Raw genomic sequence first — 20214 nt, 5'->3', positions numbered from 1 at the left:
ATTATTAGGGCTTATCAAGATAGAAATAGTCAGCAGGTAGCAAACGTTTGTGTTTTGCAAGCTGCTAGTAGGTGTGATATCACATTGTGATACTTAAATAAACCACTTGGGATTAAATAAATTGAAATACAAAATATGTTAACCTTAATTCATTTTGTAGGTATGGAAGAGTTAATTATGTTCTGGCTCGAAGACTTGAACTTCTGCGAGAGGTTGGGCGATTGCAAGAGAGTCTTGGAGTCCCGGGAGATGTTTCTTACACTTGTGAAACAGCTGGCCACTTTTTCTTATACCAAGTAAGGACTAAAATAGCTTTACAGAGACTACATGACCTCAATGTAGTCTTTGGAAACACACTATAAAAATTACAGTGAATTTTTCAGGATTGAGTCTTAAAAAAACAAAACCACACAGCATTTTCTTTGGTGGTTCAAAATACAATAATAGCTAAAGCCATAATTATAACATTACTTACTTGTATTGCTATTGTTTTAAATCATGCCTCTTAGTTTGTGAGTCATCAGGCTAGCATTCCTGCCCTTCATGACTACTGGCAAATTTTCTAACCTGGAGTTTCCCCTTCAATTAAGAAAATCTGTGGGATGCTTTGTATTTTAGACAAACAGTAGATCAGCTACTTAATATTCCTTCTAGAAAGCTTTTATGGTTAAAATAAGATGCATAGTGTACAGAACAGTGATCTTATGTATATTGTTTTTCCTTCATTCCCCTCCGTGTACCTGTCACTGACCGTGTCCACGTTAGCAAGTAATATGGCTTAAGCAGACTTGGGGAATGGTACTTAGGACCAAATCCCCACACTACAGGTATTTTTAGAGAAGTTAATTTGGGATAGCTGTAGTGTGTTCCTAAACATTATTAAACATTCATTTAGGTGTTGGAGACTGCTAGGAGCACTACTAAAGCACATTTTCTGGTTTAATTTCCTCCTGAAGGAATCCAGTTTGGCATTTAAATCAAAGTATTTTAAGTAGAGATGATCAGGAAGTTTGCTTGTGCATTAGGTTTATGTGGCAAGATTTTAATATCAGAAGGTGGAGGCTGCTGGGGTGACCTCTGTGAAAAGTAGCCAGGGTCTGACCCTAGGTTAAACAGAGCCAGTTCCAGTTGGCTCCAAAACAAACCACTGTTCGCCAAAGCTGAGCCATTCAGTGATGCTGGTGGTGCCTCTGTGAAAACATGTTTAAGAAAGGATGAAAAAACATCTCACATCGCTCCAGCTGTGAAAGAGGACTGATGGCTGGGGAGACAGGGAGGGGCATAGGAGATAGAGAAACAACCCTGCGGGCACCACGGTCAGTGCAGGAGGGGACGAGGTGCTCCAGGTGCCAGAGAATTCCTGCAGTCTATGGAGAGGACTATGGTCGAGCAGGCTGTCCTCTGGCAGTCTCTAAAGGGCCACAAAAAAACACATACACTGCACTCTGTGGAGGTCCATGCCGCAACAGGCGGTACCCTTTCTTTAGGTATCCTAAAGAAAGCTGGAGCCTTTGGAGAACCCATGCTGGAGCAGGCTCCTGGCCAGAAGTTATTTTCTGAAGAACTGCACCCTAGGGGAAGGACCCATGCTGGAACAGCTCTTCAGGAAGGGTGGAAAGGAGGTTGAAGGGTCAGGAATAAGAGTGTGAAGTTGAGCTTGGAAAGGAGGGAGGGTGCAAAGAGAAAGTGCTTTTAGTTTTGTCTTTGTTTCTCAGTGTCCTACTCCATTTTTAATTCACATTAAGTTAAATTAATTTTCACCAAGTCAAGTCTGTTTTGCCTCTGGCTTACTGGTAAGTAATCTCCCTGTCTTTATCTTGAGCTGCAAGCTTTTCTGTCGTATTTTCTTCCCTCATCCTAGTGAGGAGGTTCAGTGATAGTTATTGGGTGTAGGTCTGGCATCCAGCCAACTTCAACACACTGCACCACAGCTTTGAAAATGTCCTCCTGATACAAGATCAAATGCTAATGTAGACATCTTGGTTTTGTGATTAAAAACAGTTATTTTATTTAGTAAGTGTGCAAGATGATAACTGTCCAATGACTTCATTACATTAAAAACACATCTGCATGACACTTTTGTTTACTATAGGTAATGTCCCGTTGGGAGGAATATATCAGCAAAGTGAAAGTTAAAGGTGGAAAATTGCCAAATGTTACAGACGTGTCCAGTTTCTTTCCTTTTCACCAGTATTTTGCAAATGCTCCTCAACCAATTTTCAAAGGCAAATCCTATGAAGAAGATATGGAGATTGCTGAAGGCTGTTTTAGACATATTAAAAAAATATTCACTCAGCTTGAGGTAGGTGATATGTAACTGTGAAAGGTAAATTAATCTGCTTAATCCTAAAGAAAGTTTACACAGTTCCAAAGTACAGTTTGCCCTAAATCCTAAAAGCAATATATGCCTTTAGGCACCTTCTTTATATTGCAGGGCGGCATTCAGGTGAGAACATCCCTCTTTGAGTAATTCAGGTGTCCATCACAATAGAGACAAGGGTCTAATCTGTTTTATTTTAAGCCTAGGAAGCACCCATTTTATGTGCTTCTTTTTCACTGATTATGTTACTAAAGTTGGTGCACTTATCACTCACTGTTCCCTTGATCCTTACAGGGTCTTTGTATTTACAGTGATTTGCCTTTAGTCAGATAACCTAAAAGTGTAACATAAATGGTTTATCTTATTTTTTTTTTTCCCAAAATTGCTTGAGAGACTTTTAAAAGCTCTAAGGTAAGGGTTATCAGGGTATCTTTTCATCATATTACCTGTATTGGCCTTTCTAATATTAGATGTGATGTTATGATGCTGTTTAAAAAATAAAAAGGGGAGGGGAGTGGAGGACAGAATGAAAATATGAAGAACCAGTAAAGCAAAATTGTTTAGGGGAGGGCTCCTGAGAGTCAACTGAATAATGGTCTGAGAATTTTTATATGCATACAGGTTGCAGAATTCTTGGATATACTTTAACAAGCTTATGTTTTGAAATCCTGTTGTCTCCAGGTTTAGGATACAAAGAAATAAATAAAAATCCAAGATGGAATTGTTAACAGTACATACTCATAACTTTCTTGCTTAATTTTACTAAAAAGGTGGACAGATAGATAGTTTCAGTGAATATGTTTCATAAGCAGTATTTTTATTTATTTTTTAATTCTGTTCTTCAAAATTTCTTTTTTCTACAACAGGAATTCAGAGCATTTGAACTTCTCCGCAGTGGCCTGGATAGATCCAAATATCTGTTGGTGAAAGAAGCAAAAATCATTGCTATGACTTGTACCCACGCTGCTCTGAAACGACACGACCTAGTTGAATTAGGTTTCAAAGTAATGACATTAGTGATGCTACACTTTTTTTTTTCTTCTTTTTGTCATTCCCCCTGCTTCATTTAGACCTTTATCTCTCTTAATTCTTTGCATCTAGATTATTTTGAGTTGCATGTTTTTACCTCTGTTTTTAATTGTAATTTTAGTGAAGAGAATTTTAACTTCTGGTTCTGTAAGTAAAAGATTGCTTTTAAATTACATATATTGAAATGCTTAATAGTGTATGCATATAAAAATAAGTTAGCTTTGCCATATGAGATGAACTGCAGTGATATGATTGGGTGATAAAATAAAGGATGAATTGGGGAAAAACATGTTTATTGTAACTTTGCTTACCTAAAAAATGATCAGTTTGAGAAAAATAGCTATAATGCAGTGCTATTTTCACTCTGCAGTGTTAACCCTAAGTATTCATTTACTACAGATGTGAAAAAAAAAAAATTACCACCAATAATTCTTTTGTATTTTTCATCTATAATGGACTCCATTGGATCACAAAAATGCACCTTTTCTACTTCACTACAAGAATACCAAATTAAGTTTGCTCCACTGCAGAATGCTTTTCCATCAAGGATGGATTATGGCATATGGGAAGCATATCCTGTAGTTCAGTCATTGATTTTTTTTCTAGATGTAAAGCCTGATTGGTACAGATAGATTTGCCATTGATGTAGTAGAATTTCATCCACTGGCACTGACTTAGTAGTAGTGATATTTTGCCTATAAAGGAAGACGTTGCTGTAATTGTCCTACTAATGAAAAAAACTTTAATTTCCTAAATAAGTAATTGATGCTTGTTTTTGGTAGGTTGAATAACAACATTAACTTGTATTACTTGGCTGATGGGCATCTCTATTTTTATTTTCTCAGTATGACAACATCTTAATGGAGGAGTCTGCACAGATTCTGGAGATAGAGACCTTTATACCTCTCCTGTTGCAGGTCAGACCTGAATTATAAAACATGCTACAAAAAAATGTAATTGAAAGTCTGTGTTCTTGAACAATACCAAATATTGAAAGGAAAGTATCATGTGCAGAAAGTAACATAGAACTGGTATTTCCAATGGAGCAGACAGTAAGAATTCTCATGTTATTCTTCATTAGTTGTTTGTCTTACATACAGGTGACTAAATAGTAGTACTATCAGGGTTTCACTTTGGAAGCATGAAGATATTTAAGTGAACTAGCTTTGTCACTTTCTTACTTGTATTCTTTCTCATTTAATACATATTGCTAAATCATTGCTAGTTTTATTAAATAATATTTTTTAACAGTTTTTATGAAATAACTGCTCTAACTTTGTTTCCCAAGATCATAAGTGCTCTCTGTCATCCTGACTGCCAGTGTTGCTTGTTCAGTTTCAGTCAAAATTAACAGAGATAAAGTGGATACCAAGTATCTACAACTTCGAGGAAAACTGTAGCCAAATAAAGAGGAGACATTCTAAGTGATGTTAATGATGATAACACCACAAGGAAAAAAAAATGAAAACAGCAAACAACAAAAAATTGCTGCTTATACTATGTCTGCTTTGGGCCAATAATTTTGCACCTTTTATTTAGCTAAGTTGGTAAATGTTTAGTTTGGTATCAACTGCTGCTTATGCTGTTTGGCAAACCAATAATTGGTAGCTATAAAAGGAATGTGTATGTGATATGGTTGAATAGAAGTCTTGCAGTTGGAAGGGTGCCATTAATGCAAGGAAGGAAGGAAGGAAGGAAACTGAAGCTAATGTGACATGTGGTATGTTTATAGGACAGTCTTTAGAAAGCCACATAGCAGTAGCTCTGTATGCAAAGAAATGTGTCCCCTACCCTTGTAATGTAAGGGATTGATGTAGTAGAGGGCTAACACTGTTACAGTTGCATATCTTTCCCTAAAAACATTTACTCTTATCCTTCTAAGATCAGCCTGTCTTTAAATTTGTTGTGCCTCTGGTGAAGATTGTTGGCTCAGCTCTGGGGTTGGTTTTGGCATCCTGAGCTTGAGCTGCATCACCACGTACTTTTAAGAGCTGTAGGCCTTCCTAAGTAGGCCTAAGAGTGCTTCTTATACACCAGTGGCTTAAATGACAATTTCAACCCCTTTCAAGGTATCTCTGTAATCTCAGATTAATGTAAGATAAAAATTCACCATTGGAAGGGAAGTGTGGGCTCCCTCAGGAACTCTGCAAACTCTTTAGCTGCAAATCAGAAGATGATGTGTGGGAAGCTGGTGAAACTTAAAACAGTGTGTGCTATTCGTTTGATTCTTAGTGTTGTGGCTTTCTAAAAAACTACAGACTGTTCATTTTCTAGAAGTAATTTTCCTTTTTAGATGTTTTGCTTGGAGCAAATATTTTCATTGAAAAACAATGATTTAAATTCCTCTAGAAAACCACATCCAAGCTCGGACTTTCATTCCAAAAGAAACTTAATGTCAGTTGAAAAAGGCATGACAGAAACTCCATGAAATATTGGTTAGATTTATAATTTTTCTCTTTGCTCCTTAACAATAGAAGTTCAAATACAGTTGCAGGAAAGCAACTCCATATGGGCCTAGTGCACAAAAGAATGTGTGTATCCAAGATACTGCTATTAAAGCCCAAGTCCTGTGTTCAGTCTTACTGCAGGTTTCTTCTGTTCTGGGGCCATTACTATGGTTCTTCTTCACCTTTTTGATTTGGTAAAGGTGACCGAGTTTTGATAATTCAGAGCAGGGAGGCAACTTGTTATTTTACCATCTAAACCCCAAATATGGCCTGAACTCTGAAGAGGAGCACATATTTCTGTCTTTTGGGGGGTGTATGGAGAGCAATCAAACTTGAAGCTTTTTGCAAATCATAAAACAGGAACAGTTCTGCTCTCTTTCACTTTAGTTCAGCAATTACAATAATAAAGTGGAATGGACTTGGTTTCTTTATGTCCTGTGGACTTAATGAGCCCTCATTGTAGTCTAGAACAGCAGTGAAATTAGGGAAACCTGAAATATAAGGAGATTTCTGCTTAGCTAGATAGCTCTGTGTCATAACAGTATGTAAGCATAAGTTGTAGTTTGGGTGGCTTCTCATGCAAGCTGGTCTGTAGAAGCTTAGGTTATTTAAATCTCTGTTTAAAGACAAGTGTTATACTCCAGAATGTTGTTTTTGCCTTTTGGCAGTCTTGAATTTAATGCTACTGTAGTGCTGTGTAATGAATAATTCCTGCATGGCTCTTTCCACGGTTTTCATTTATAACGAGATTATTCCATTTAGTGAAATAATCATCATGTAGTGTTTTTCTAACTATTTGAATCAATACTGAATAACATGATGCATCAGGTTAGTGAAGGGAAAGGGCCTTCACTGCATATATAAGGGCTTCTGCATATATAAGCAATGCAGAAGCTGAAGACTTCTGTAACGAAGGCAAACTTTTTTTTTTTTATGATAAATCTGCATTCTGTGGGATATCCCATGATCATTCTTTGAGGAGCCATTCAAATAGTCACTGAAAATTGAGACTGGTTTGTTTATGTTTGGTTGTTTTTTTGGTTGAAAAAAAAATAGGCTTACAAAGTAGTAGTACTTGATTTCTTGCACTTGTAATTCAGAGCAAGAAGGTTTTTTTAAAAAAATCAGAGAGCTCTTTGCTGTCTGAGATTAAAACTGATGATAAGAGCAGAATGTAGTATACTTGGACTTCTCCAAATCAATAACCTTTTTTGGAGAAAAGGAAATAGTGTTTTTCCCAGCTATTGAAAATATTTTTCATCTTCTTCCTTTCTTAAGGAATCTTCAGGCTTGATGAGGTGGACAGTCCAGAGTGCAGTTTCCCTCCTTGCTCCCTGATCAGAGAGGGCTTCAGAGTTCTTCAAGTGGCAAGAAAAGGAGCTTCAGGCTCTGTCTTGAATAGTTCTCCCATGGGGACACGGAAATATCAGAGGAGTGTTTAAAATAACAGGGTCAGAACTGTAAAAACTGGCAGTCAGAAATCTTCAGGATTCTGATTCCAGGGTAATGTTACCCACACATCTGTTCCTTTTACATCCCTCTGTTAAAATAATCCTTCATGAACTTTCTCAGTACTTAACGTAGGTACACAGAGGACGATGGGGAACTGGAAACAGCTATGCATAACATACTGAAGGGCTTTCAGTCCAAGAGCCATGGTGACACATCTTGGTCATGGAGGAGAAAATGTGAGAATTCTAGAGGTAAACAGGAGAAGCATACAAACCACAAAAACACTTGAAAGGCAGGCAACATAGAGATTAGAAAGAAGTTAATAGTTGTCTTTAAAATGATTGCAGTTCAGTGTAGCTTAAGAATAAAATTTAGGGTTTAGACAACTAATTTGACTATTAATGTGTTGTAATTGAGTGCCTCGATTATATTGTAATACTTACAATTATGCAATTAATTCTAGAACCCTCAGGATGGATTCAGTCGTTTGAAGCGGTGGATTATGATTGGTGACCATCACCAGTTGCCACCAGTCATTAAGAACATGGCTTTTCAAAAATACTCCAACATGGAGCAGTCCCTTTTCACACGGTTTGTTCGTGTTGGAGTACCGACTGTTGATTTGGATGCACAAGGAAGAGCAAGAGCAAGGTAAGCTAAAGAAAATGGCATGTGTAGCTAATACCAGGTCAAGTGGAAAAACGCATGTATAGTATTGGAAACTTTAGATTATCAAGACAGGAGTTCGCAAAACTGTGATTTATATTTTGTTCAATTTGTTTCAGTTTAGATTAGACTAGCTTAGACTAGAAGGCGGGTTTTACTTTGCTGAAATGCAGTAAGATTGGCTTTATTTTATATAGTAGTATTCTGAGTATTTCAGTGAAAATGATATTTGAATGAATGTTAAGTCTCTTTCCTCCCCACAGAAGAAGCTTAGCTTTTTTTTTTTTATTCCTTTTCTGAATTAATATATTCAAGGCTAAATAAATATTTGCTATTCCTCATAAGGTCTGCAAAAAGATGCTTTTATTACGGGATTTCAGATGAGCTTCAGCTCTGCCTGATAGTCAGCCAGGTTGTCCTCCCAAGAACATAATGCCTTAATGCCTTTTTGTGCATAGATAGATACTTATTCCTCATAGTAAGAGAGAACTTTTATTTTTTTTATCAATTTAACTGACATTTTCAATGTGACAATTTAGATATCAAATTTATTCATATTTGTGGCATCTTATTAATAAGGAAAAAGAAAACCAAAGAAGAGAAAATGATTCCATATAAATCATATATGTATGCATATATATATATATATATATATACACATATATATATATATATACACAAACATGCTTAGTCTTAAATCCTAGGTTTTTTCTAGGTATAAAGTACAATGAACAATTTGAAGAACTTCTTTTTCATTTAACAAACATTGGCTTTTAGAATATTATTTTCTAGCCATATGGACAACAGTTATTTACATTATTATATAAAAATACAAATTATGCTTCAGTGTGAGGACAAATGAAGCTTTTTTTGCCATCTACTATTTTACAACATCTCAGAGGGAACAGCAGAATGTTTGCAAAGTGAAGAAAGTTTCTTGATCAAGTATTATTTCCATACCTTTCTACTTTTGTGCTCATAGGTAACTTCCCCATGAAGTATTTGTTACTTTACCTGGTTAGGATATTGTTCTGCATTTCTGATTGCGGCATTTTGGTTATATTACTCTCCCTGAAAGTATCAGGGATGATTGAGAATTGTATAGATTTTTGTCAGCTTCCCTTTGCTTTTCAGTTAATACATGGCAACGCACAAAATAAGAAAATAAAATTCATTTTGCAGTAAGAGTCTTTGCAACAAATAATACAGAAAATCCATTTGCCCTTACTCCTTTCTTCCTTGTAAAGAAGCATTAATATTTCTTAAATTTTGTAATGTTAAAATGCCTTCTAGATTTCTTTGCAAAATTTGTACCCTTCAATGGAGAGCTGATCAGGCAGAGCAGGCTTATGGCTGAGACACTACTGTACTGAGTTTCTGCCAGACATATATGTATGCTTCTGTGAATGACATGCTTCTTTGCATTTTGCAGGCAGGCCTCTTGTGTTACAAGCTGGCCAGTCTGTGTAGTTACAGTACACTTTTCATCAACACTTACTTAGATCAGGCTTAAAACTGTTATTTGTCAAACCGGCCCTGTAGCTAAGTTATCAGTTCTATCTCCAAGCACGTACAGAGTATATTCAGATCCTTCAGGCAAAAAATGTTTACATATTGGCTCAACATTAAGGGGACAAATCAAAATTCTTAAATGTGAGGGACCACTTGCCTGTTCACCTCTCAATGTACAGCTTATCTAGTGGGGAGAAGATGGTGATCAAACTGTTAGAGACTTTTTTTTTTTTTTTTTTTTTTTTTTTTTTTTTTTTAGGCTTCTGTTCTGTTTCAGACTGATAGCTTAGTTCTAAATAAAATGTCCTTCTAAGCTCATGGTGTGAGTTTGTCACAACTGCATCACATCACTGGGTGGCATGAGATTTTTCTGCAAGATCATGACTGTCCAAATTTATTATGATTTTAGCCTACTGCTTTGCATTAATGACTTGTTCTGACTTCAAAACAAAGCAGAAATGGGGAGCATGTCAGGCTTTTCCCCAGTTTAATCTGAAATAACAGTGAGTAATGATCTCCGTCCACCTTCTTCCACATTTATGGAAGATGAAAGTGAAATGAAGGAATTAAGCATTCAAGGTTATGACCTCATAACCTTGGTTAGTGGCAGGAAAGAATTCAGTCTTGAGAGGTCACAGAGTAATTCTCTATACAGTAGTGTTTCACTGCAGGAAAAAATATTTAAAAGAAGGTAGTAGTTAAGCAACTGAATTGCTCATGTGTATAATCTAGCAACTTAGTTTCCCTTCCTTGCCTCTAGCTTCTTCATTAATATTCATTAATAGCTTAAATACCAGGATCTAATATCCAAATTCTTCCTAAAGAGGTAAATCACGTTCCCTTTTTGGGAATCCACAGGTAAATTAAGGCTATCCATGACAATGTTCAGTTACCACAGGAAATTTCTGTTAGCTGCAGCATTTGAACAGATCTGCCAAAACCCTTTCTGAAAACTTTGCTATTAGAATGTTTGTTTTTTTGTTCTCAGTTTGCAAAATAGAATATACTGTGGTTCTTTCAGTTTCTGCCAGCAGTTCTCTATGTATAAGATGCCATATGTACAGTTCTGTACAGACATATAATTATGTATAGTTCTTTAGTATAAGATGCCATAGAGCAGGAGAAGGGGGAATTCACTTCAGGTTACAACCATATGTGATGAGGATGTAAAGAATTAGCCAGATTTGTATGCTTTCTAGAAAGAAGTAAAGTCTACAGTTTTCTGTGAAACAACCAGACAAAATGAAAAAAAAAAAAAAAAAAAGTACTAAGTTCAAGAATTCACCTTTAATTATTTTTGTCTGTGTGGTTTTGGACAGTTTATGTAACCTCTACAACTGGCGCTATAAGAATCTGGGTAATCTGCCTCATGTCCAACTTATGCCGGAGTTTAGAACAGCCAACGCTGGATTTTTGTATGACTTCCAGCTTATAAATGTAGAAGACTTCAATGGTGTGGGAGAGTCTGAACCCAATCCTTATTTCTATCAGGTAAGAGAAATAGTGGATAGTGTATTTAATCTGGATATGGTTTATTAAATCTTCAGTGAAGACTTTAACAATACTGTAAACTGGTGTTTATGTTCTCAGATAACACAGCCATGCATATGAATGATACTTTTTCTCCTCGTAATCAGTTTTGAATGTTGAAAAGGGTGATAATGTGTTATGTTGTGCTTTTTTGCTCAAAGTGAATGACTGCTTGCTGTTTCCATTTTCTCAAAGTTACTGGGTTGGGGCAGAGATTTGGTGCATAATTCATTATGAAACAATGTTTTGGCCTATGGCAAATTAAAGGCTGCTGTACTGTCATGATAACAAAATAAGCACAAGCATTTATCTGTATGAAGGATCGACATTTGCTCTGTGGCAGTGTTTTAATTTGATCTGTATATAAGAATGCAAAAGAGCCCATTCATAAAAGAAAGAAACAGTACTACAAGAAGTATGCATAAGAAGCAGAGAGACATTGAGGGTGAAGTGAATTGCAAAAGAAAAGCTTAGCCTTGAAATTTCTTGACTAAATTTTCAAATTAAGCCAGCAACAACAGCCTTTATCTATTTGTTTAAAATAGGAAATCCTTTGACACTTGTAATGAGATGCTTACATTTTCAGTCCTCTTATTCTTCTTCACTAAAATTTTGTTTTAAAAACAAAGATGGGAACATTCTGGCACTTAAATAATCTATTTGGGTTTTCCAAAAAATTAGAAGCTGGATTTGTGTGCAAGTTAGTTAATTTAATACAAATAGAGAACTAACACCTTATATCTTGTTTAATGTTATGGAATGCAAACAATATAGTTCAATATAGTTTAAGCTAGTAATATGCATGTTCATTTTTTTTTTTTTTTGCTTACAGAGATCATTGAGAATGTTAATCTGTTTTTTTGCAAGGTATTCATAGGGTATGCTTGGGTTCCTCTTGCTTTTTATTTTATTTTATTTTTTTCTTTTTAAATACGAGCTAGCATGCTGTTACTGAATGAAACAAAGGTGTGAGCCAGAGTCCACTGCTTATCATTTCTAGCTTGGGGTGATGGTTGTTTGAAGGGGAGAGTTTTTGGTGTTGGAGTTTAAGCAATAACACTAGCATATAAGTAGTAAAAAGCTGTCTGCTGAAACAGCAGTAAAGCAGAACCCCCTTAATAATAAGAAAAAAGTAAATGAGGCTGACATGTCCAGCCTGGTCAAACACATGCTAAATGGCCATAAGATCCTTGTATAAATATAAGAAGAATAAAATTCCACAATTGAGAATAACGTTTTAACTTGAAAGATATTTTTGCTCACAGAAAATGGATGTAAACAGGCTATGAATAAGTTAACTCTGAAAATTGGACAAAAGCTCCTAGAGCCAGAGGAGTGATGCTCTGGGACAACTGTCTTTTTTTTATTATTTATTTATTATTATTATTATTATTTACTTAGAAAAGTTAGGAAATATACTTTAACATTAGATACTTTGAGATTGAATAGGTGTGGCCTGAAATAGAAATAACTGAATTTGATAATCCAGGTGTCTGTCTGTCTAATCAATTGTTGAAAGGAGTTTCATTATTCTAGTTCAATGAGCTCTTTTTCTGAGCATACTGGAGAGTGATTCACTGCAATTTTTTTTTTTTGCTTGCTTGTTTAAAAACTTGTTAAACTGTTGCTAAACAGATTTTGTTTGTTTGCCTCTTTTTTTTTGTTTTGTTTCTGTTTTAAACCCCTTACATTTAAATACTGGTATCTGTAGACTATCAACTATTAATGTTTTAATAGCATTAATGCTATTAACATGGAATTATAATTCCACAGTTCTAAATAAGAGGTGTGTTTTTGGTATATTAAGTAGAAGAAAAAAGTTGTATTAACACTTCTTGAGTTCTGTAGAAATACATTAAAGTGGAGGTTCTTTTGGGCTGCCAAGTATATAAATGCATTAGGTGCAAATATGTAAATATTTACGTCTTTGAATATAATTTAAATGTTAACACTTGTTATAAATGAAGTATCAACTCAATCTGAATTTAGTAATATTTATAAAATAAATATTTATAAAAGCCATAAAAGGCAAGTAATCAGTGCTGGGTGTGCGGGGAGTCTACGCTCCACCAACACGCACACACAAAGATCAAACATTCTAAATATACAGAACATTGCTTTTACATATTAAACCCAAGTATGCCTATACATACATACAATCAGGAAAGGTAACAAACAATCCTTTAAGTTCCATGACTTAACAGTCTCCATTTTCCACTCCTTTTCTTGATTACAAACAAGTCTCCATTTTCTATTCCTTTTGAACAATATATCTTGCTTTAAGTTGTCAAGCAACTCGGCCTTCGGGCCTTATGTATCCCGTTCTTCCCGGATCGAAGAAAAGCATATCCATCTCCTTTTCAAGGCCAATAGGCCTGGGTCAAAAGGCACGTCCAGGTCACCAGGGGGCGTAACAGCAAAAGCCTTCGATGGCTGTAGCAGCAGAGGGGCCCATGGTGTAGCAGTCGGATCAGTAAAGGAGCCCGCAGCTCCCTCGCTGCCTGGCAAACCACACGTTTCTGACTGTGGTCCCACAGGGCTCTTTAAGGCCTCAGAGACTGCTCGCCAGGTGCTGAGCAATCCCACTGCAACCTTGTCGTTTTCAGTTGCAGAGTCCCACACCTTGACCTCAGTTTGGTCCCATGTTTCAGGCTCATAATCTGTCCAATTGTTAATAAGGAGAATAAGCTGTAAGGTTACCAGGACAGTCTTTATTTCTAAGGACGTATGATTCCCCATAATGCGCAACCACTTACCAGCAAGGGGCAGTTGTGTGTGCAGGTCCGCTTCTCTCAGCTTGAGCTTCTTCCCAGCTCCAGTGCGCCCATTTCCAGCGACTTTCTGTATGAGCTTCTTTGAGCGGTTTGCCGAGTTTGGCCGAGCCTATCTTCATGAGGCAATCAATGCGCCTCTTCCCATTCCGGTCTCCATTCTGCTAGCCTGTTCCTTTTCATTCCTTCTTTTTGCTTCTTTATTGATGACATAACTTTATTATATCGTGTTGCCTTTTTTTTTATCTTGAGGACAGGCTCCCCTCTTATACCCTTCTCCCCACAGCAGTCCTTTTCAAAAAAACTTTTCATTGGTCAAACAATTTTGCAAATAACAGCAACGGCAAACACCCAGAAACTTCCATGCCTTAACGGCTGGAGAACAAGCAACCCAAGACTGCATGGGGTCTTCTGAATCACCCTTCTTTGCTCCCTCTAAACTCTTACATTCCTGATGGCCTCATCGTTAAGAGTTTAATCCTATCAACCACGGGGCTTTCCGACCCCCATGGCCACACTCCCAAATCTCCCCCTTCTTTATTAATATCAACCATTTTCTTGACACGAATTACCACTACATATATAGCACACTTCTTTTAAACATTTTAATACATTTGAGGAGTACTAAATATTTAGATTTTAATTGAAATAAAACTGAGTACTCCTCAGTTGATACTGGAAAGTCTAAATCTGTTGCCTAACAATAATGTTGACAGATTTTCAGCAGTTTTGCGACTGAAGAGGGATAGGGATCTCAATTATTAAACTTACTTGTGATTCTTTTATTCCTTCAAAATGACTTTTATGAAGTGAAATCAACAGATCTGTAAATGTTTCAGCACTGAGATTTTTCTCTAAATAGACAGTTGTTCTTTACAACCTTACAAAATGAATATCTTGTTTTTCCTTCCTTTTCAACTTAAGAATCTTGGTGAAGCAGAGTATGTTGTGGCACTATTCATGTATATGTGCCTGCTCGGTTACCCTGCAGACAAGATAAGCATCCTGACAACATACAATGGACAGAAACACCTGATCCGTGATGTCATTAACCAGCGTTGTGGAAATAATCCACTGATCGGACGGCCAAACAAGGTGACTTTCAGAATATATCGCTCATTAGAGTGGCTCTGTTTTTTCATAATTATTGTGTTTATAACATGACATGACATGATTGAATCTGTTCAATCTGATTGAATGGAGTCACAGCACATACTTATTAACTTGCATTCTGCGGAATTTCACTACTCTTTTTGCCTGTTTTGTAATTAGTCATACAAAGAAATTGCAAAATCAGTGAAGTTTGATAGGCCACTGACTACACGGGACAGAATATTATTCTTTTGTCATTTATTTTGTCTGCCTTTTAAATAAATAAATAAGAAATATCCACCCAGAGTAGAAATGGCAATTTGATAAAATGCATGATGAAGAATCTTAAGAACAAATAATATTTACAAATAAATAATATTTACAAAATTCTGGTGTCTGCAGGTTAAAATTCTATAAACTGGTAGCTTTCCACAAGCTTTTTTTTTTAATTAGTACTCCACAGTTAGCTGTCCTAATTGAATAAAAAAGTGACTCTCTATACTGTTACTCTCACATCTCCCAGAAAGAGGAATTTGATGATCTTTGGTTAGAGGTCAACTAAAACAGAATTAAAACATTCTCATTTCCTTTCTTATTTAATATAGTCTGAATAGGAAGTTGATGTTAAAATTTGGATATCACATTGTAATCGAAATGGCAAAGATTAACCTATTTAGTTTGTTGTTTTTTGATTGTCTAGGTAACAACTGTGGACAGATTTCAAGGCCAACAAAATGATTATATCCTCCTGTCGCTAGTGCGTACCAAAGCTGTAGGCCACCTTAGGTATGTAAGAAAATACTCTTGTAGGGACATTAAGGTGCACATATTACAAACATATTTCTGATGTGGAAAACATTATGCAAAAGTGTTCAACTTTTTCAGTATACAGTAGAAATGACGTTTAGTACTGTATGTTGAATGAAATTCAGACCCAGTTCCTTTTGACAACTGTCTGCTTCCCTTTTTACATCCACTTTATCTTTTAGTAATGGCTCTTACACAATAAGAAGTGTATACTGCTGCAGGTGGGCAGAACTTGGTTTCACCTTAAGTAGATTAATAGGAATGCAATTAATGCTTGTTGAATAAATGCAGGCTTAAAATTTCTTATAGATTATTTTCCATAAGTGAGCATTTTGTTTTGTATCAGAACTGTTTGCTGCCGAAGTTGTGTCATCATGTGCCGTTTAAAATGTTTGCTCTTCCGTTTTGGGGTTGAGTGGGGGCAGACTTACTCAGCAGCAGCGAGATGAGTTATGGTACGCATGTTTTCTCATTCAGGGATACAGACAGGCAGTTGTGACTTGTTCCCAATGTAAAACTTAACTATAAAACTTAACTGTTTTTCTGGACTTTAGAGCTAAAGGGTGAGTTTCATATCATTAACAATGTAGTGAGCTCTCTTTTATGTAAACGTTCTAGGATTTTGTTTGTTATTAAAACTATAGTAGGAAGAAAAATTGAAAACAAAATAGTATTTTAGCAAATGCCTTTGTAGTTACTTTAATTAAGACTTCTGCATACTTCTTGTTACTTTTATTGGAATTGTATCGTCAGTGAGAAAGAACATGATTAATTTATTTGTTTTTTTTGAAGGGATGTTCGACGATTAGTTGTTGCCATGTCAAGAGCCAGGCTTGGCCTTTATATCTTTGCAAGAGTATCTCTGTTTCAGAACTGTTTTGAACTAACTCCAGCATTCAGCCAGCTCACAGCTAGACCACTTCACCTCCATATAATTCCCACAGAATGTTTTCCAGCAGCAAGACAGGTAGGAACAGCTACTGTGAATTTTGCTGTCTGCAATGGGGTGTACTTGTTGCCTGCCTTTAAGTGAGCTATAAGAGACGAGACTGCAGTGTCTTCACTGTTAAATCAATGCTCCTTGGATAGTTATATCCCTGGAGTTAAGTTTTATCGTGATACCAGCTGTTCTTAATTGATTATTCCACAAAACTAATTTATCAGTCATACCTGCTTTTTTTTCCGAAGTTCTGCCTTTGAAAGTAATTCTGCATTTTTATTTTAGGATAAGTATGTAGGGTTTTCCAGTGTTATGTAATTTTAGTCTTGTTACAAAACAAATAAATGTCACTTCTCAAAAAAAACCAAACAAGCAAAAAAAACCACAAAGCTAATTGCTTTTCATTAATATTGGTAAAATTGCATTTGACTGAGTAATTCAGGATAGCAATTAGAATTGTTGCTGAGCAAGGTATATAAATACAAAAAATTTGTAATGTTGTACTAGAACTTTAGTAAAACGTTAAGTGTTTAAGTACAGGACACTTAATGAGTAGGATGCTAAACAACCAAATAAGAACTGGAGGAACATGTCTGCTTTGCTGTCTGAAGCTTTGAGAAGAGTACCTGCATGAATCCAAAACTCAATTAGAAATCTTTACCTGGTCTTAAATACTGTTGACACGTCTGGGAGGGAGTCTTTCTGTTGAAACTGGTCTACTCTGCAACAAAGAATGAGTGTACAAGTGTACATGGTCAGAGAGAGTGTGAGTGTAGGCAAGGATGAGGTGGTTTCTGGCAGACAAGTAGGCTAATGTGAGCTGAAACTATTTATGCCTTGAGTTAAATAACTGGAGTCCTAAGTGTACTTCATGGATTAAGTATTGGAACCCAGCCTGTCCTTCTGAAATGAAATTTTTTCGTTGGGCTGCAGTGTCATGGTTAATCCAGTCACTCAAAATGCAATTCCCACATTTCCTACCATTCAAAAAGAATGTAGCTATTTCTTTCTTTAAAAAGCATTTTTTCATTTACTGGGTTTACGTTTCCTAAAACAGTATAACAACTTTTTGGATAACGGCTGTGTTGCTTTGCTTGTTGAATTTCTACTTTTTTCCTCTTTAGAACGGAGAACGACCATCTCACCAAATACATGTTATTAAGAACATGCCTCAGATGGCTAACTTTGTGTACAACATGTATATGCACATGATACAGAGTACACGCCACTACCAACAGGTAAGGGCCTTCTTACCATTGGAAGGTGCATACCTAAAATAACATAAATTTCAGTAAGTAACCAGGGATACTGTTGAGGTTTGAGATTGTTGCTGTTATGTTTAGAATTCAAGAAGGTTTTATGGCTGAGAGTGAGAATATTGATGTCTCTAAAATCTTGCAGTAGCAGGATTTGCATCTTTTACTAACTTAGGCCCCAATTTAAGGCCCCCAAAATAGCCATAACTAGTGCTGAGTGCTTAAAATAATTCTGTCTGGGCCACAAAATTCCTTATTAATACTGAATATCTAGTCTGTTTGATACTTACTTGAGGTAAACTTGTGCATTATGCTCCAGGTAAGTGCAGCTAGTAACGTTACAGCACTGCTGCATGGTGTGATAATGCTTTGTAATAGATATTTTCATGACATGGCTGCTGTGTATAGAGAGACTAGGTCATGTCTTCAAACCATTTTAACCAAGTTAGCTGGCTGTATTATCCAGGCTGGTTAGCAGCTGTCTAGTGAAACTTTTCATCAGGACTAGTTCAGCACCAAGCTAAGTAGTATGGTCTTAGTGGGGGTAGATCCTTTCTCACTTTTGTTCCTAATTTTGTCACTGCGTAATCCCTGGAGCAGAAAACGTTAGAAACACCTTGACTCCTTATCATGTACATGAGCAGAGCTTTGAAACAGTTTAAATGCTATACAGAGAGCTGCCTTTAGTCAACACACTTGGATCTGTAGATGCTTAGGGATAGTTGACAGTAAACAGAGAGAGAAGTCTTTGTTATCCCTGAACTGCAACACATTACATTTAATACCTTGGTGTTTTACAGTTATATTAGTTATAACTTATTCTTACATGGTACTCTGTGTAGCTTCCTTGTTGATTTTTGCTTTTCTGAAGAATTTCCAAAGGCAGAAGAAATTGATGTAAAAGAAACACTACTCACTTTCTTCTAGCTGACTGTGGAAAGAGTGTGAGCATGACTCTCCATTCCTGAATAGGGTGCTTGTCTCTGAGATCTAGGTTCTGTTCATTAATGCAGGGGTATTTCTCTGTCACCTCTTCCTTCCTTCTTCCAATGACTGTTTCATCTAATATCAGAACTGTGTAACAAGTAGAGATCAGAACCTAAAATGCTCTCTCAGCTTAATGTTGTACTTACGGATGGAACATTTATTTTCCTCAATTTCTTTTTCTCAATGAATCATGGATTTTTTTTTTTTTTTTCTTCTGGGCAATATAGTTTCAGTCAAATTTAAGTACTTTGCTACCTAGAACAAGTCTTTGCCAAGTAGACTGGATGCTTTCTTGCTGTTTCGGGGAAATGCTTGAATTACCTGTCTGTAGTAAAGAAAGGGAGTAAAGAAGAATGACACCAGTAAAATCGTTTCATGTAGCTGTGTATTGCAGATTGCATTTAATGAGGACACAGTGGACTGTGCAATTGGTTACACTCAGAAGTGTTTGAATGTCCTGAAAAGCAGATGGTAGCAACCGAATTTTATCAAAAGATGGGTTTGCTTGATTCCCTAATTGAATATGCACCTGAACCTTCTGCTAATACCAGCTATTTCTTTTAGCATCCTAATCTTACATTGCTAGCTAAAATTAGTTTAAAAAAACAAACAAACAAAACAAAAAAAAACCACTGGTTTCCTACTGTGGAAATGAATCATGCTCTTCTTGCAGCAGTAGCCAAAAAGTAAAGTTAAAAAATAAAAAAATAAAAAATTGTAGTCATAAAGCTTTTTTTTTTTTTTTTTTTACCCTTTCAAATAAAAAATGGTGTTTTTCTATTATTTTTGTATTCTTTTCGTATTCTTTCTATTATTTTCGTATTCTTTTCCTTTGGCCCTCACAGTACTAGTCACAAAACACAGTATGAATCTAACTTCATTACAGAAGTCTCGTGTGTTGAGGATGCATATTTTTGTAATTAAAGTATCTCTGATTTTTAGACATTCTTTTTCTGTGAACAAATGGATTATGGGGAACAGCGTAACTTTAAAGTATGTAGAAAAAAAACAAGTTATTTGCTGGTAGTCATAATTGCTGCATAGATTGGTCCATGCTTGTCAGAAATTTGTAATATTAATGTCATCTAACTGAAGATAAGACTTTACAATAATTAAACACTTAATTGTACGTGAGAAGCTAAATTGCCTTTAAGCAAAACATAACCAATCACCCACAGGAGATTTATCAAATTTTCATTTCATTGAAATGCTGCACAGTATTCAAGGAAGTATCTAACATGTCATTAAATAATATCAAGCTGCAAGAAGGATGAGATTTTCTATACAGCTTCGAGTTGAATAGCATTCATCATAGTTTTCAGCTCACTGTATTCTTTGTTTGTTTGCCCCATGTCTGTAACGTGGCTACAGCTGCTGCTTGTAATGTTTTGTACCTGCAAACCAC

The 20214-nt window shown here is 36.0% G+C and overlaps 1 protein-coding gene across 1 annotated transcript in view; it reads left to right on the top strand.

Annotated features, from left to right (window-relative positions):
• The window catches only part of AQR (aquarius intron-binding spliceosomal factor), a 53585-nt gene that overhangs the window by 32209 nt on the left and 1162 nt on the right, over positions 1-20214 (top strand). The window contains exons 25-34 of the mRNA XM_084520266.1: positions 161-296; positions 2093-2302; positions 3187-3324; positions 4195-4266; positions 7712-7899; positions 10746-10917; positions 14652-14822; positions 15520-15605; positions 16419-16593; positions 17691-17804. Coding sequence (XP_084376392.1) covers positions 161-296; positions 2093-2302; positions 3187-3324; positions 4195-4266; positions 7712-7899; positions 10746-10917; positions 14652-14822; positions 15520-15605; positions 16419-16593; positions 17691-17804 — 1462 coding nt within the window. The remainder of the gene's footprint in view (positions 1-160; positions 297-2092; positions 2303-3186; positions 3325-4194; positions 4267-7711; positions 7900-10745; positions 10918-14651; positions 14823-15519; positions 15606-16418; positions 16594-17690; positions 17805-20214) is intronic.

This window comes from Aythya ferina (genome assembly GCF_964211825.1).
Source record: "Aythya ferina genome assembly, chromosome: 5".
NCBI classification, from domain to species: Eukaryota; Metazoa; Chordata; class Aves; order Anseriformes; family Anatidae; genus Aythya; species Aythya ferina.
This window is presented reverse-complemented; position numbering and strand designations above follow the sequence as displayed.